The sequence below is a fragment of the Myotis brandtii genome, unplaced genomic scaffold, assembly GCF_000412655.1.
Source record: "Myotis brandtii unplaced genomic scaffold, ASM41265v1 scaffold882, whole genome shotgun sequence".
Classification (NCBI taxonomy): Eukaryota; Metazoa; Chordata; class Mammalia; order Chiroptera; family Vespertilionidae; genus Myotis; species Myotis brandtii.
Genome location: NW_005371607.1, coordinates 312,128 through 329,634, shown reverse-complemented (window position 1 = coordinate 329,634; position 17,507 = coordinate 312,128). Strand labels below are relative to the sequence as shown.

Here is a 17,507-nt window from a genome sequence, read left to right as displayed (position 1 = left end):
GGTCCGCGATGTTGGGGTCCGCGCCGTGCTCCAGGAGGTAGCGGATCATGCGCGCCTTGTTCTGGGGGTCGTCGTAGCGGGCCCGACAAGCTGCCATCAGCGCGGTCTCCCCCTGGGCATCGCCCTCGTTCACGTAAGCGCCGCCCTCCAGCAGCAAGCGGGCCAGGCGCAGTTTCCCCTGCCCCACGGCCCGGAGAAGAGCGTGGCCCTCCGTGTGCAGCATCGCTGCGGCTGGGGCGAGAGCACGGATGGAGCCGGGGCCGGGGCCTGCCCGGGAAGGCTAGGGGTGTGGGGGTGATGGCTGGAAGAGGCCTGAGGGCTCAGTGGCGAAGCCAATCCCTGCAAGAAAGAGGTACATCTGACTGATGGATCCAGACAGGGAAACTGAGGCACCGGCGGAAGGACCCGGCGTGGGGTGGAAGAGATCTCCACTGCACGGCACACAGCCCTTCCTCTAACCCATGCCTGGAGCCGCCACCTCCCCCCAGAGCATGCCTGAGAAGGTGGGAAGGGTGCACCCGCATTAAAGACCAGCGCGCGTGCAAATGCGTACGTGCACGCTCAGAGGTACCCCCCCACCCGCACCCCCGGCTCCTCAGACCTTTCCAGCACCCCCCTTTTCTTATCTGCACTTGGAATCCCCCTCTCTCAGATGCTGAATGCCACCCACCCACGCACATGCACCCATACATTCACACACACATTCCCGTTCCTAACCTCGTTGAGGTTGCCACCGCCCCATATATTGAGTGGGGGGAGGGAAGCAGCTTGCATTGGGGACCTAAAACGGGTGGGGGAGAATGGGGGTTTCTTTTGCCCCTGCTCTGGTCCCCATCACTCCTTGCTCCTTCCCCTCCCAGGCTTTGCGCCCAAATAGATACCTGAATGTCTGCAGAATCTCCGCCCGGCCAGAACCGAGGCCGGGACCACCAGGCAGCCGGGGTGGTGGGGCCGGGTTCCCGGGGGCCCACATGGCGTGGGGGGGCATCTGGATTCCCTTGGTGTCAGTATCTGCGCCCGGGCATCGGATGCTGGTCCCTCCTCCCGGTGCGCCCCGGGCACAGCGCCGGCTGGGGAGGAGAGAGGCTGGGGGGGGGGGGGGGCGGGGGGGGGGGGTGCGAAAGGCGGAGCTCTGCCTTGCTATTTATAGCCTCGTCTCCGCGGGTGGGGGCGTCGGGCACCAACCCGTTCCCCCACCCATGCACACACAAACCCCCAAACCTGGAGCTCCGATCCTGATTTTCCTGGCTTAGCCGGCCGCCCTTCGGTCCCAACAAACCTAAAGGATTCTTAGAAGATTCCTCTGCCACCCAGACCGACACCAACTAAATTCGTTCTTGAGCTTCTGCAGATCCCCCCTTCTCGCTCGCTCGGCGTGTTCCTGTGCGCTTGTGCGCCAGACCTGACCTACCTACCGCGCCAGGCACGGGGCGCCCTGTGCGGAGGGGTGGAGGGCGGCGGTGGGGATCCGCAGCCGGAGTCCATGCTGTGCGGAGAGCGGCAAGAGATGTGTCTGGCGTCTCACAGTTTAAATGTCAGGGCGAGCCGGAGTCAGACGCCGGGGAGCATCCCCTCCCCCCCACCCCCCAAGCGGAGCACACAGCGCAGATGAACTTGGACCGCAGCTCCCTGTACGGGCCTCTTAAATAAGTATGAGGAGGGCGGGGACCTTGGGTCATTTTTAGGAAAGGCCAGGGCATTCCCGGATGCCTCCTCCCCATATTCTTGCGGGCGAGGGTGCGCGGAGACAAGAGCGAGCCTTGTGCCACATCCTCTCTCACGGCACCTCTTGCTTAGGTTATTTTTTCATCTTGCGTGGAAGTCTCGGTCCAAATCGCTCCTCAAGTCTCGCTCCCCTGTGGTCGCAATTGGTTTCTCTCACTGCCTCTGCTTCTCCTTGCCACCTGCCCTGTCTCCATGGTTACCATAGCTTCCATCTGCATATTTTAGGAATGAGTTTGTGTCCAGCTGGAAGGCTTCAGAGGAAGTGGGGGGTGAGGAAAAATTTCTCAAGGATTTGGAAAACTCACCTGAGATAATTCAGAGGCCGGAGGCCACCTGACACAAGATCCTAAAAATAAGGGGGAGGGGGGGGAGAAATACTGCAGGGAAGCTGCCCATTTTTACCAGCTACCACTTATCGGACACCAGCTATGTGCCAAGTACTTTACATACGTATCTCCCGTCCTCACAACAATACTACAAAGAAGGAATTATCTTCACTTTATAAGAAACAGGGACTTAGGCCCTAGCTGGTTTGGTTCAGTGGATAGAGCATCGGCCTGCGGACTGAAGGGTCCCGGGTTCGATTCCGGTCAGGGGCATGTACTTGGTTGCGGGCACTTCCCCAGTGGGAGGTGTGCAGGAGGCAGCTAATTGATGTTTCTCTCTCATCGATGTTTCTAACTCTCTGTTCCTCTCCTTCCTCTCTGTAAAAAATCAATAAAATATATTTAAAAAAAAAAAAGAAACAGGGACTTAGTAAAGTTAAGCGAGTTCTCCAAAGCCTCACAGCTCCGTTTCTGTCTTATCCCAAAGACAGGGCACTTGCCACCACCCTGCAGCCTTCCGAGCCCAGAGGCGTTGCTCCCAGGCCATTGCTCTGACACCTCGGAGGTTCTTGAAGCTTATATTTTATCACCCCTCTGAGCTCTTCCCTCTGTTTCTGGTGTGTGTGTGTGTGTGTGTGTGTGTGTGTACACATAAGACTCCTCTTCCTGAAGCACCCATCTTATATAAAAACTGCTGTGTGAAATTTTAACCCTGCTCTTTTGGCTTCTGTAAATGCTTGCTGGCTTAAATAAGGAAAAAAGACAACTCCCTGTTCCAGAGAGGCCGTAAACCTTCCCCAGACGAAGTTATCCGGGCTGGCGCCAGGCCAAGCCTTTGGTTGAGGTCTCAAAGGCCCAGCATATAGAACTGTGCAAAGGGGACCGGAAAAACTCCATATTTAGGAGACAAAGAGGGTAAAAAGGTATAAATACAGGAAATTTCCTTTATGACTCGGCCCAGAATTCTAGAGACATTTTTTTCTCTGGGCCGTGCATCATCATCATCATCATCATCATCATAAATGTAACTCCATCTCTCTGAGCGTTGCTTGGTTCTTCTCTGGTCTTCTGTAACATTCCCACCATGCGCCCTTACCAAGGGCGAAGAGGAGCTGGAAGGCAATGGAAAGTGCAGGAAACACTGGCTCCTGCCCTGCCCCCTAATTCTAGTTCTCTGATTCCTAACCTTCCTCCCCCCAAAACCCCTCCCCATCTTCTTTCAGACATGGCAGCAACCCACGGAAAGAAACATTTTTTATAAGAGCAGTATTCACTGGTGGTGCTCGAGGGAAGCAGTGGAGGGTGGAAGGGAAGGCTGGAGTCATGGAGCAGAGGCCAAGCGTGAGGCCGTCACGCAAAGACTCATCTCTAACGAGCCGCTCCCATAGGGGCTCATGTCTCTGCGGGGGCCCCGCAGAGCCCGCTGGTGAGACCTGGGCGTCAGGCCCCCGCTGTGAACTCTCGCTGAGCTGGCCCGCGGCTCCTGCATCTGAGACGAGATGGGAAATAATGGAGCCTGGCTCATTCTGCAACCCCGTCTCCCTCCGCTAGTGGCTCCCACGCCCGGTTCCGGCTGGCTCCGCCCTCCGCCTCCTCGGCTGCCAGGGGGCGGACCTCCCCGCCGGCTCCTCCTAGATTGGCGGGGAGGACTCACCAATGGGGAGCTCGCGGAGGCGGGCCCAGAGCGCCCCCTGCTCGAGGAAGACGGGCGGATTCCAGGTTGGCGGCGGCCTCGGCTTCGCGTGGGGGAGGGGCGGCAGGTAAGGCTCCCACCTGGAGGCTCGGACCTGGTTCCGTCCCACAGTTCCCGAACTACTTCGCCTGGGCCAGCTGCGAGACAGACAGACAGACAGCAAACCGGCTTGCTGATCAGCCCCCTCGGGCTCCCTCCCCTTTCTCTCCTGGGTTCCCATCGCGGTATTGATCCACACCGTAGCGTTCTTGTGCGCACAGGCGACGGATAGTAAAGCAGAACGTGGGAAAGACGCTCTCTGTGATTCCGACTCTGCAATGGCATCAGCTTTCCTCGAACCTGTTAACAGTATCTCCCCAGGGGCCTGACAGACTTCTGTTATCCATCAAGACTCAGATGGAAGGTTACCCATGTCCTACCTGTAGCTTTCTTGCACCACCTTACCACCCCCCCCCCCCCAAATTAATTTTCCCCCCTTCCCCCCCCCCCCCCAGAATTAATTGTTTCCCAGTCTGATGCTAGCATTTTATGTATACCTCTATTAGAGTACTTAGTGCACCCTCTCTCTTTAATGTTTCTAGTTTTCTCAGAATATAAGGTTTTGTAGGGCAGGTTCTAATACTTACTATACATTGTCCAATGCAGGTTGATTGAATGGAATTGATTGGGGATTCAGAATTTAAACTCCTAATGTGATTAGGGAACAATTCATAAAAGACAAAATACAGTACAATACAGTATATAATTAAGGGCTCTTAAAAGTAGTGGTTCATTTTATAGTTGCTCCCACAGTTCAGAGAAGGGAGCAAGCTAGAAAGACTGGGATAGTGGAGGTGGGGGAGCATTTTATGAATCACAAGGTCTCAAGTTTGGAAGAAAGCTTAGATATATTGTGTTCACTCATTCATTCATTCAACAAATATTTATTGAGCATAAATCAATATGCCAGACAGTGCTAGACAAGGAGGATCATAATGAATCCTCTACTCTAGACATGCATCCTTCCTCGGGTAAACCATATTTAGTAAATTGTTATCCAGCTTCTATTTAATCGTCTTTAGTAAAATGACCCTATCTCACTTTTCCAGTCATTCCATTGTTGGATATTTGTTCTTCAATTGATATCCGACAAATATTCTAGACAAATATATAACTTGACACACTGCATCCCACACTTCCATTGTGAAAGGCGAGAGCAGTCCTAGTGGTAGCATTCTTAGAAATAAAGAACACCTTACCTTTTGTTTTCTGATTACAGAAGTAATATACATTTATTCTAGAAAATTTGGAAACACATAAAGGTATAAAGAAAAATAGCTATTATATCATGACCATGATGTAGTGATAACCATTATTATATTTTAATATGTATCCTTTCTATTTCTTTTCTGCATGTATACATATATATGTGTGTGTATATTGCATAAATAGGGTCATACAATAAATGCAATTTTTATTATGTTCCCCCTTAGTTTACATTATATTGTGAATTTTTTTCTTTTAAATATTATTTAAAGTCATTTTAAAATAATGACTGGTGGGTGCAGTGGTTGAGTGTCGACCTATGAACCAGGAGGGCAGGATTCGATTTCTGGTCAGGGCGTATGTCCAGGTGGCGGGCTCTATCCCCAGTGTGGGGTGTGCAGGAGGCAGTCGATCAATGATTCTCTTGCATCATTGATGTTTCTCTCTCTCTCTCTCTTCTCTCTCTCTCTCTCTCTCTCTCCCTCTTTCTTCCTCTCTGAGATCAATAAAAATAATATTTTTTAAAAGTCATTTTTATGGCTACGTAATAGTCTAAAATGAATATTTTGAATTTTTTGGATCATTTTTTTGTTGGACCATTTAAGTTATTTCAGGATTTTTGCTACTATGAATAGCTCTTTGATGAGCATCCTTGAACTTATATCTCTGACCACATATCTGATGATTTCTTTAGGTTAAATCTTTAGTAGGGTCAGTGGGCTAAGGGTATGAACGTTAGAAAAGGCTGTTGAGTCCTGGCCTGCATGGCAGCTGGAGGGCCCTCCCCTACCCCAGAGGCGGCTGCTTCGGCTCCTGGTCAGGGCACATACTCAGGCTCCAGGTCATAAGTGCTCTCTCTCTCTCTCTCTCTCTCTCTCTCTCTCTCTCTTTCTCTCTCCCCATTCCTCTCTCTCTCCCCCCCTCCCCATTCCTCTCTCTCTCCCCCTCCCCATTCCTCTCTCTCTCTCCCTCCCCATTCCTCTCTCTCTCCCTCCCTCCCCATTCCTCTCTCTCTAAAAGTATAAAAATAAAAAAGGCTGTTGATTCAAGTGGTCAATTTGTTCCCTCAAACGATTGTTCTAGTGAATTATGAGAGCGTCCATCTCAACAAAATTCATGACAGCCTGATTATTATTTAAATCTTTGTCAGTTTAACAGGTAAAGAGTCAGACTTTTGTCAATTGTCCATGTCTTTTTAAAAATATATATATTTTATTGATTTTTTACAGAGAGGAATAGAGATTTAGAAACATTGATGAGAGAGAAACATCGATCAGCTGCCTCTTGCACACCCCCTACTGGGGATGTGCCTGCAACCAAGGTACATGCAGGAATCAAACCTGGGACCCCTCAGACCAGAGGCCGACGCTCTATCCACTGAGCCAAACTGGTTAGGGTAATTGTCCATGTCTTTTGCATGTTTATTCTTTTGGGGTGATTTTTTCACTACAAATATAGGAAAGCCTAAACCTTAGAGTGCTCTAGGCCTCAGTCCCTGGATCTCTTAGAACAGCACCTGGCACGTAGTAAGCACGCAGTAAATATTTGTTAAGTGCAGGGGTCTTCAAACTACGGCCCGCGGGCCACATGCAAATACAAATATTGTATTTGTTCCCGTTTTGTTTTTTTACTTCAAAATAAGATATGTGCAGTGTGCATAGGAATTTGTTCATAGTTTTTTTTTTAAACTATAGTCCGGCCCTCCAACGGTCTGAGGGACAGTGAACTGGCCCCCTGTTTAAAAAGTTTGAGGACCCCTGGTTAAGTGAATGAAGATGATTTTGTTTTTATTATTCCCCTTTTAAGGATGAAGGAAACAGTTTTTGAGATATTTTTAAAATAGCCGAAAGTTATATAGCTAAGAAATGACAGAACTGGGATTCAAATCCATGTCCTTAACCACTACATGCATGTAACTTCCTTAAATTCCATGTAACTGTTTTTCTCTATGTTTTGTTGCAATCTGTTCTCAATAACTTGTACCATAACACACAGTTATACATAATGGGGATGAGCATAATGTATATGGGATGTTGTTGTTTTACGGGAGGGAGAATGCAGGGTGAACACTGGGGACAACTGATATTAAAGAAGAGTAGTTTGGAACCAGATTATAAGAGACTTTACTGTCAGGAACTGAGACACAATCACAATCTTAAGTATAAGAGACTCGTTGTAATTACTGAGCTGAGTGGGGTAGAGATGAATGGTTTAGTTTATTGCCTGAATTAGATAAAATTTTGTCTTATTTTACCCCACTTTGTTGGGAGCCCCTTGATACGTATGTGGAAATGGAATTAGATTTGTCTAACCTCAAACGCATGGCCTTTTCCTGACTCCTGGCTGCTTTGCAGTCAAAACAGCTCCCCTCTGCCCCAGCCTTAGCCAGTTTGGCTCAGTGGATAGAGCGCCGGCCAGCGGACTGAAGGGTTCTGCGTTCAATTCTGGTCAAGGGCACATGCCCAGGTTGTGGGCTCAATCCCTAGTAGGGGGCGTGCAGGAAGCAGCTGATCAATGATTCTCTTTCATCATTGATGTTTCCATCTCTCCCTTCCTCTCTGAAGTCAATAAAAATATATTAAAAACAAACAAACAAGCTAACAAACAAACAAACAAACACCCAGCTCCCCTCTCCATTGTGTGTCAAGTGGAAAGAGACTGGAGCCAGCACTGGGAGTGTTCTTTCCCTGAAAGGGCCCGGAGACATGGTGATGGATTCTTACTCCTGGGTCCACCAGTCCTCCTCTCTTCCCTCATATGCTCTGTCAATCAGATCACCATGCAATCTGTTAACTAACAGCCAGCTTCTGCTTCACATTTTTTCGTGGTAGTTGGACTTGAAACTTTCCAAGTTTCTCAGACACATATTCTTTTACCCTCTCCTTCCTGCTACATGTTACTGGTCTCATCTACTATTGTTAGTATATATTTTTAAATTTAAATCAACATTTTTTCTCATTACAAAAACAGTATAGAAGAAAACCTTAAATTACAAATAACCGCCCCCCCAAAACACACCTTAAATTAATGTATATCCTTTAAGAACATTTTTATTCATAAATGTGTGTGTATGTTTGCAACATAGATTACTTTATACCTATTTAAAAATATTTTTAAATAACTAATCTTTTGTAAAATGCCCTTTATTTAGCCATATTTTTTTTTTGTCTAGAGCAGTGGTTCTCAACCTTCTGGCCCTTTAAATACAGTTCCTCATGTTGTGACCCAACCATAAAATTATTTTCGTTGCTAATTCATAACTGTAATGTTGCTACTGTTATGAATCGTCATGTAAATATCTGCTATGCAGGATGGTCTTAGGCGACCCCTGTGAAAGGATCGTTCGACCGCCAAAGGGGTCGTGACCCACAGGTTGAGAACCGCTGGTCTAGAGTGTTTGTTGAATATTAATTGAAGCACAAATATCCAAAAATGAAAGGACATACAAAGTGAGATAGGGCGTTCTCTCATTAAAGATGTTTAAATAGAAGATGAATAACAATGTACTAAATATGGTTTATCAGAGGAAGGATGCAAGTCTAGAGGATTCACTATGATCCCCATTATCTAGCATTATATCTGGCATGTAGTAGATGCTCAATAAATATTTGTTACATGAATGAATGCATGACTTCTAAGTGCTCTTCCAAACTTTAGACTTTGTTACTGTATTTTTAAAAAATATATATTTTATTTCTTTTTTTTTACAGAGAGGAAGAGAGAGGGATAGAGAGTCAGAAACATCAATGAGAGAGAAACATCAATCAGCTGCTTCCTGCACACCTCCTACTGGGGATGTGCCCTTGACTGAAATCGAACCTGGGACCCTTCAGTCCGCAGGCCAACGCTCTATCCACTGAGCCAAGCCGGTTAGAGCAGCCGTGGGCAAACTACGGCCCGCGGGGCAGATCCGGCCTGGTTGAAATGAATAAAACTAAAAAAAAAAAAAGACCGTACCCTTTTATGTAATGATGTTTACTTTGAATTTATATTAGTTCACACAAACACTCCATGCATGCTTTTGTTCCGGCCCTCCGGTCCAGTTTAAGAACCCATTGTGGCCCTCGAGTCAAAAAGTTTGCCCACCCCTGGGTTAGAGCTTTGTAACTGTATTTATAAATCCTCCCCTCACCATCGCAGACCTCCTAGTTTTCTCCCTTTTCTGGACTGTGGGAACAATGACATTATGAATCACTAATTTAAGAGATCTTAATTATGTACTGTATTATTTCTTATTGTTCTCTAACAACTTGTTACTCTGTACCCTTAATATGATGGGATGCAATGGTACTTCACCTCTGTATTCTCCTTCCCCAAGCCCCGAGCCGCAGTCTAATCAGGAGGAAAACATGAGACAAATTCTAGCAGAGGAGCATCCTATCATATACCTGACCAGTTCTCTTCAAACCGGCCAAGGTCATAAAAGCAAGGAAGGTCTGAGAAACTGGATTTAAAGTGCTACTCAAGGTTTTTTAAAATAGACTTTATTTTTTGAAACAATTTTAGATTTACAGAAAAACTGGAGAGATAGTACGGAAAGCTTCTCTATGCCCTGGAACAGTTTCCCGTATTATTAGCATCATGTATTAGTATGGTACATAAGTTACAGTTATGAAACCATATTGATACATTATAATTATTTAAAGTCACACTTGTTTCACACTTCCTTAGTTTTACCTGCTGCTCTTTTTCTCTTCCAGGATTCGATCCAGTATACAACATTACATTTAGTTGTCATGGTCCTATTGTGTGTGTGTGTGTGTGTGTGTGTGTGTGTGTGTGTGTATGTATACACGTACATGTATTTATACACATGGAAATGAAATTAAAAGGATACATGTTAAAATATTAATAATGGTTATTACTAGATGGCGGTCATCATGAAATAATAAGTATTTTTTTTCTTTATACCTTTATGTGTTTCCTAGAATATTTATTCTAGAAAACTTATAGTATATTCTATAATCAGAGAACAAAAGGGATGGTGTTCTTTATTTTTAAGAATACTACCTACCACTAGGACTGCTCTCCCCTGTTACGATGGAAGGGTGGACCTCCCTTGTTTTGGGTGACTGGCAGTGCTAGAAAGTACCGGTCAGGCCCGTAGGATGCTCTTCTGCTGGAATTTGTCTGATGTTTTTCTCCTGAGTAGACTGGGGTTGTGGATTTGGGGGGGGGGTCACAGAGGTAAAGTGGTAAGTGCCATTTCATCACTTCAATATTAAGGGTACGAATTCACGACATGATTTAAGATTGTTGCTATTGACCTTGGTCACCTGGCAGAAGTAGTTAGTGTTCGTGCAGTTTCTCCATTGTAAAGTTACTACCCTACCCTTTCAAAAACTATACGTTTTGGACAAAATTCCCCATACACAGCCAACACTTAAGGAGAGGGGAGTTCTACCCTCTGTCTTTAGGGGAGTCTACACAATGGATTTGGAATTCTGAATGAGAGATTTTTTTTTCTCCCCCATGAATTGATTTATTCAGTCATTTATTTATACTAGTGTGAACTTCTGGATATTTAGTTTATGCTTTGGGGTAATAATCCAATACTGCTCTATGTTATTGTTCAAATTGTTCCGGCTTTGGCCATTGGGAGCTCTTTCACTTGACTCGTATGCTCCGTTGATGTAGCCCCATCAATGTGTGGTGGTTTTTTGTTTGTTTGTTGTTGTTGTCTTAGCACTTACTGGCACTAGAAGGTACTTCAGGCTCATGGTGTATATTTCCTGCCCCCATCCTAGAATTAGCCATTTCTTCAAGAAGCCTTGGTTCCGTTTATTAGAAAATAGTATTAGAAACCAAGATCTGGGTGCTAGGTATATTCCTTGCTACTGGGGTATCATTTTTTTCAAGTTTCATTTTAAAAAAGTATATATTTTTATTGATTTCAGAGAGGAAGGGAGAGGGAGAGGGAGATAGAAACATCAGCGATGAGAGAGAATCATTTATCAGCTGCCTCCTGCACGCCCCACTATGGGGATCCAGCCCACAACCCGGGCATATGTCCGTGCTCAGCCACTGAACCACGCCGGGCCGGGCAAGTTTCATTTTCACTTGGTGACTTTATCCCCCATGATAGCTGCATCTGAGTGTCCCCGCAAGTCTGATGGTGACAAGAGGCAGAGCTCAGTTCAGTAGCAAGAGGAGCTTTCGATTCATCAGAGTCAATCCCAGTGGGATGGGCCGCCATGGGGGAGAATGGACACCCTCTCTTTAGGAAAATACCACCAGACGCAGAATGACTCACAGCTTACCGAGTGGAGTACTGCACGCGGAGGGGGTTTGGACTAGAAAGCTCTGTGGGTCCTTCCAATTCTAAGTTCTGTGCTCCCAAGTGGTGTCTTAAAAGATCAATTTGACTGTAATGGTTCTCCTCTCTGCCCCCTCCCACACCCCCCACACGCCCGCCACTGACAGAGACTGATGACTTATCCCTGTGCCCCCACAGTGCCTGTCGTACTACTTTTTTCATGGTATATTCTGAATAAATGTGTTGTTGAAATGCACTGCATTGGATTGAATTGGGGCTTGGTTGGGTTTGGAAAGCCAGGGAGAGAAAGAATGAAAAGGTCATAGGTAGCTCCGCAGATGGTGATAAACATCAGATTATCTTAGGGATGCAAGGGAGTTTTATCCAAGGATCTAATCACTTTCCCCTTTGGGCTGCAGTTACACTATATTGCAGTTATCTGTCCGGTTGAGACCACGTCTCATCCGTGTTTATATTTCCAGAAATACTCGGCCTGGCCGGTGCCTTCTCAGTCAAAACCTGTTGAATTACGCTGGCTTTTCAGGTCCCAGGAAAAAAGATTGCGTGTCGTATACCTCCCTGGTTTCCTACCCCTTCTCCTGCGCTTTTTCTCTCTGTTTTTATCTTCATCAGGTGTTTCTCATCGGATCTCTGAATACCCAGGCCGCTTCCACCATGGCCAGCCGGGGCCGGGGTCGGGGCCGCGGCCAGTTGACCTTCAACATGGAGGCCGTGGGCATTGGGAAGGGGGATGCTCTGCCCCCACCCACCCTGCAGCCTTCACCACTCTTCCCGGTGAGTGTCTGCCCTCCCTGCCCAGGCCTCCCCGGTGCCCCTGGCTGCCTGTATGTGAGCCGGGATGTCTCCTGGGCCATCATGAAACCATCCTTATCTTGCTCCTCCCTGTCTCTGTGCACCCGGCTCCCACGGATGTTCTCCAGGCCGGGAAGTGTCTACCTGACTTCTCAGAGCCCTGGCTCCCCAACTTTCAACATACTGTGCTGCTCCCCTTTTCTCGTCTGACCCTTTGCTCAGCAGGAGCATGGGATTGAGCTTGGGGGAGACACCCTCCTGGATTTGTAGTCCAGCATTTTCTCCCCGACTGACCACTGCCCCTGTCTCTTAGCCCCTGGAGTTCCGCCCTGTGCCTCTGCCCTCAGGAGAGGAAGGGGAGTATGTCCTGGCACTGAAGCAGGAGCTGCGAGGGGCCATGAGGCAGCTGCCCTACTTCATCCGGCCAGCGGTCCCCAAGAGAGGTCAGTCGGATGCTGGTATCCCGTCCCAAGTGCCTCCCGGGGCAGTGCCTACTGCGGGCCAGCGATGCCAGGCGCGGCAGAGGACGCTCACCGTCCAACTGGGGAGATCATAATAACCACCCCTGAATTCGAAACACATGACAGTGTCCACGATTGGTTTTGTGTTTCGCAACAGTCTTGGGACAGCAGGAGGTGAAGTATTGCACCCGTATAAAGGGGGGATGTATTATAATTTTTAACCATCTGGATATTACAGGCACCAACCAATCAGAAGGGGGGCTGGTGTTAGGCCTCGGAGATACCCTGCTAACTAAAGGGATACCTTTCTGGTTAGTGGATCGTGGAGAAGTCGGGGAGACCAAGAGCGACTGGATGAGGGGGTGCACGTGGGAGGCCTGGGATAGTGGGTATTTATTAACTGCTGTGGAAGGACAGTGTTCCCTAGAAGTGGAAGCTCAGGGAGCGGAAAGGCTCGTGCAGGTTAGTCCCATGAACAAGGAGCAAAGGGAATATGGGAGCCCTGGTTCCTTGTCTCTAGTATACTTTTTAAAAATATATATATATTATTGATTTTTTACAGAGAGGAAGGGAGAGGGATAGAGAGTTAGAAACATCCATCAGCTGCCTCCTGCATACCTCCTACTGGGGATGTGCCCACAACCAAGGTACATGCCCTTGACTGGAATCGAACCTGGGACCCTTGAGTCTGCAGGCGAACGCTCTATCCATTGAGCCAAACCGGTTAGGGCCCCAGTATACTTTTTACTGTTACCACTACCTCTTGATAGACTCATGCCTTTGGGTTAAGGGAGATAACAAAAAAAATCATACTTTTAGGTGGAAAGGGACAGGTTACAGACTGTTGAAGGTCCTCACTGAAGCTGACGCCTGGGCTCTGGGTGTGGGCTGAGGGAACAGACAATTCCTAAGTATTGACAGGGCTGGGCCCTGAGGAACAACCCTGGTCTAGGCCTCGGGGAAGATAAAACTTTGACCCTTGGCCTCTGACCCCTCAGATGTGGAGCGCTACTCAGACAAATATCAGATGTCCGGGCCGATTGACAGTGCCATCGACTGGAACCCTGGTAGGTGATGGGTCCTTTCACTGACTGCCCTTCTTTCAAATGTCTCCACACTGGCCGCCACCCCATCCACCCTCTTCTGTCCCCCCGCCACCCCCTCAGTATTTACAAACTGGACCCTTACATATACTAGTGAACACTCTCAGGTTCCACCTAAAAACCTGGTAACTAGCCCTCACTCCCCTGGAGGCATCCAAGCCGCAGTTTCGTTCCAAGCAACTTTGACCCAACCCCTTCCTTCCTCACCTTCATCCCAACCCTTATCTCTAGAACCAGTCATCATTCACAGAAGTCCCCCTCAACCCAGGCAGGGTCGGACTGACTTTTACTTTCCCACTCTTCCCAGATTGGCGACGTCTACCCCGGGAGCTAAGGATCCGAGTGCGGAAGCTACAGAAGGAGCGTGAGTGTGTCTGGAAAAAGAGGGAAAAGAGCTCTCCTCCTGCCCTCCTAATCCTACTCCTACTCCAAGCACCCAGTGTTGTTGCTGGACACCTTGGTGACCACATGAGGGCAGTAGAGTAACGTGGTCTTTGCAGGAAGGTGGTAGAAATGTAGGAAGTTTGCTCTCTGATGGTTCACTTTAAAAAAATATACATATATTTTTTTTATTGATTTCATAGAGGAAGAGAACAATGGAAACATCAATAATGAGGGAGATTCATCACTCATCTGCCTCCTGCATGCCCCCTACTAGGGACTGGGCCCACATCCTGGGCATGTGCCCTGACCAAGAATTGAACTGTGACCTCCTGGTTTATAGGTTGCCATTCAACCACTGAGCCACACCCGCCAGGCTGATGGTTCAATTTTTGATCTTCTCACCAGGGACCACCATTCTACTTCCCAAGAGACCCCCCAAGACCACAGAAGATAAAGAGGAAACAATACAGAAACTAGAGGTAGGAGGAAATGTGCACGGGGCCTGAGCCCCAGGTCCATGCCCTCCTCTTCGGCCCCTGTGTGCCTCACTTTTTCCCTTCTGTGCGCTGAGTCTGAGTTTGTCTTCCTATTCATCTTCACATAAGACCCTGGAGAAGGCCCTAGCCGGTGTGGCTCAGTTGGTTGGGCGTTGACCTGTGCACTGAAAAGTTGCTAGTTCTATTCCCGGTCAGAGCACATGCCCCACTTGTGGGCTCAATCCCTGGTGGGAGGCAGCTGATGAATGATGTTTCTCTCTCTAAAAATCAATACAAAATCTTTAAAAAAAAAAAAAGACTCTGGAGAAGAAGGAGGAAGAAGTAACTTCAGAGGAAGACGAGGAGAAAGAAGAAGAAGAGAAGGAAGAGGAAGAAGAGGAGGAGTATGATGAAGAAGAACATGAAGAGGTGAGGAGACCGCTTTCTGCCCGCAGTTCCTCTCTCTTGCCCTGTTGCTCTCTTGCTCTCATTAGCTCTGGGGATCTCAACTCTGCTCACCAGGGATGTTCTCTTCAGAGGGTTGCAGAGCCAAAGGAGATAGTGCCCTCAATGGTATCTGTCCGCAGGCTCTTCTACAAGCCAGCCACAGCCACGGGGTTTCCAGGCCTAGAGGGTGTGGTTGGGAGGGAAGGGACCGGGTACACAGGGAGGAAGGAGAACGCCAAAAGCACGCCTGACTTTTCTTTACTTTGTATTACAGGAAACGGATTACATCATGTCATATTTCGACAATGGAGAGGACTTTGGGGTTGACAGTGATGACAATATGGATGAAGCTATCTACTGAATAAGGACCCTAAACAGCACCCTGGACCTTCGTACCTTTCTGATGTACGACACAGAGAGGCACTGTGCCTATTACTTGGTTTTGTGGACAAGGAGATCTTTCGCTCAGTGTCCAGATAACCCAGCGGTTCTCAACCTGTGGGTCGCGACTCCTTTGGCGGTCCAACGATCCTTTCACAGGGGTCGCCTAAGACCATCCTGCATATCAGATATTTACATGACGATTCATCACAGTAGCAACATTACAGTTATGAAGTAGCAACGAAAATAATTTTATGGTTGGGTCACAACAGGAGGAACTGTATTTAAAGGGCCAGAAGGTTGAGAACCACTGAGATAACCTGTTTGGTCTATGGAGACGGAAATGGAGAATAGCGACAGACAGCTCTCTTTCCTACCCTTCCCCTGCCTCTGCCCTTGTGTCACTTCTGAGATCTTGGCCAAAGGGCAGAGGACCCATGTCTGCTTGTATGAAAGGGAGAAAGGAGGGTCGAAAGAAGAACTGAAACTGTTAGACCCGAGACAGCTGTACACATGCCCTTACCCACTTTTTATAGTTCTTTGTGGGGATGATTGGGGGTGGGAGCAGTTAGGAGGAGTGAGGCCAGTTTTATATTTTTAAATAAAAACTTTTTTTTTAATCTGTCTTTTTGTTCAGGGTGAGGCCTTGTGGGAGCGGGCTGGAGGAGTGAAGGGGATGCCTCGCTGAGCCATTCTCTCCTTCCCTGTCAGTCCAGTGGGATACCTGGGGGTTACAGCCTTCCTGTTCTTTTCCCTTCCCGCCCACCCCAGCGGTGGGACACGTGCTCCCAATCTAGCCTTGCCAGGAACATTCAAGAAGCTCATCTGAGGGGCTGTGCAGAGCAGTGGAGAAGAACAGCGCTGGCCCCGAAGATCAGCTGATGTCTGAGCCTCCGGCCACGCGACGGGATTGTGCCTGTCCTCATGTGCTCACAGCGACGCAGGCCCTCTCTTTCCCACACTTGGCCTTGAGCTTGTCCTTGTTTACAGAGAATGATCGCAGCTATTTTTGTGGGGAGAGTCCAGAAAGCCAGGTGTGGAGAGGGAAGAGGGGGGAGGTGCCGAGTCTTCTTCAGCACACTCACCCGCTTCCAGGCCCCGGAGACACCACTGGGAATAGTTTGTGTAGGTGAAGCCCACTGAATATTCTGTTCTCTGCTTCTAGAAGCCACTGTGTGGCTAAGTTGCAGTTGTTTTGTTTTGTTTTTCCTATGTGGAATTTAGTTAGCCCTTCTCACTTCCTTCTTTGGGAGGGAGAGGGGAGGTGGTGTTGCTTTACAGGAACTAAGGAGGGTGGGGTGGAGTGGAGTGACTTAGGGACACTCAGCTCTGAGAGATGCTTCCTCGCCTACACAGCTCTCCCTTGGGTGAGGTCACTTCCCTCGGCTCTGATTGGCTCTGAGAAAGCCCTCGATGAGCTGATTGGTTCCAGCCCCTGGACATGCAGCAGTCACAGGCTAGCTGCGTGTGCGGAATAAGGACTGAATCAGGAGGCAAGCACAGATAGCAACCCGACTGCACATCTGAAAGCCATAAAAATGGGATGCAGGAGAACCTTCAGGAAATTCCCCTCCCTGGCAGATAGCTCAGTTGGTTAGAGCATCGCCCCTGCGCTGCCAAGGTTGTGGGTTCGATCCCCAGTCAGGGCACATATAAGAATCAACCAAGGAATGCACAAATAAGTGGAACAACAAACCCATGCCTCTCTCTCTCTCTCTCTCTCTCTCTCTCTCTCTCTCTCTCCATTCCTCTCTCTCAAATCAATCAATCAATCAAAATAAGAAAGAAATTCCCAACCTCATTCAGGCTGGCGCACTGAATTCCCTGCAACATCAAGTGACAGAGAGTGGCAACCTTATATTAGATCTTTCTGACCCCGTTGCAAAGAATGAATAGGGCCTGTGACTTCATTGAGGGAAGGCCCTTAAAAGCCCCGTATGGATGCAGTAGTAGGTGTTACAGTAGAAGCAGCCAAGAGAACAGAGAAGGAAGACTGGAATAGAAACAGAACATTCCAGTATTGAGTAATTTGTGATGACTGATGTGTTCTTTTTCTAGCTCTGTGAGGTGTTGTAAGTGGAGTGGGGGTAGGGAGAGGACCCGCCCCTGGGGTTTCCCAGTCACACTATAGCCTGTGAGATGACGAGGGAGAAATCCGCAAGAAACAGAACCAAAATACACTGAAAAATCTTCTGTA

The 17,507-nt window shown here is 48.1% G+C and overlaps 2 protein-coding genes across 8 annotated transcripts; one reads left to right on the top strand and one right to left on the bottom strand.

The window, feature by feature from the left end:
* Positions 1-6: 6 nt before the first annotated feature.
* LOC102258210 (cleavage and polyadenylation specificity factor subunit 6-like) lies at positions 7-2,070 on the bottom strand. Of its 6 annotated transcripts, none has more exons than XM_014532330.1 (4): positions 1,416-2,070; positions 882-1,070; positions 718-781; positions 7-339 (listed from the first exon to the last, which is right to left on the bottom strand). In XM_014532330.1, exons 1-4 carry the CDS (start codon positions 1,483-1,485, stop codon positions 321-323), a joined length of 342 nt encoding a protein of 113 aa, XP_014387816.1. In that variant the 5' UTR covers positions 1,486-2,070; the 3' UTR covers positions 7-320. The 6 variants fall into 6 exon arrangements, 5 of the variants coding, with proteins under 5 accessions (XP_014387816.1, XP_005885010.1, XP_005885009.1 ...); XM_005884948.2 differs by having other exon boundaries at positions 1,412-1,951; XM_005884947.2 differs by having other exon boundaries at positions 882-1,086; positions 1,416-1,951.
* A 1,264-nt stretch (positions 2,071-3,334) lies between these two features.
* On the top strand, positions 3,335-15,419 carry POLR3GL (polymerase (RNA) III (DNA directed) polypeptide G (32kD)-like). Of its 2 annotated transcripts, XM_005884946.2 has the most exons (8): positions 3,336-3,811; positions 11,879-12,040; positions 12,372-12,501; positions 13,518-13,586; positions 13,930-13,986; positions 14,412-14,485; positions 14,801-14,911; positions 15,204-15,419. In XM_005884946.2, exons 1-8 carry the CDS (start codon positions 3,551-3,553, stop codon positions 15,288-15,290), a joined length of 951 nt encoding a protein of 316 aa, XP_005885008.2. In that variant the 5' UTR covers positions 3,336-3,550; the 3' UTR covers positions 15,291-15,419. The 2 variants fall into 2 exon arrangements, with proteins under 2 accessions (XP_014387825.1, XP_005885008.2); XM_014532339.1 differs by lacking the exon at positions 11,879-12,040 and having other exon boundaries at positions 3,335-3,811.
* The last annotated feature ends 2,088 nt before the right edge of the window (positions 15,420-17,507 follow it).

Coding starts and splice junctions, on each gene's coding strand:
- LOC102258210 (XM_005884947.2), bottom strand. CDS start 1,485: ATGGACTCCGGCTGCGGATCCCCACCGCCGCCCTCCACCCCTCCGCAC. Junction 1,087..1,415: donor GGCGCCCCGTGCCTGGCGCG/GTAGGTAGGTCA, acceptor CCCCCCCCCCAG/CCTCTCTCCTCCCCAGCCGG. Junction 340..717: donor GCGGTGGCAACCTCAACGAG/GTTAGGAACGGG, acceptor TCTTTCTTGCAG/GGATTGGCTTCGCCACTGAG.
- POLR3GL (XM_005884946.2), top strand. CDS start 3,551: ATGGGAAATAATGGAGCCTGGCTCATTCTGCAACCCCGTCTCCCTCCG. Junction 12,041..12,371: donor AGCCTTCACCACTCTTCCCG/GTGAGTGTCTGC, acceptor CCTGTCTCTTAG/CCCCTGGAGTTCCGCCCTGT. Junction 13,587..13,929: donor TGCCATCGACTGGAACCCTG/GTAGGTGATGGG, acceptor CACTCTTCCCAG/ATTGGCGACGTCTACCCCGG.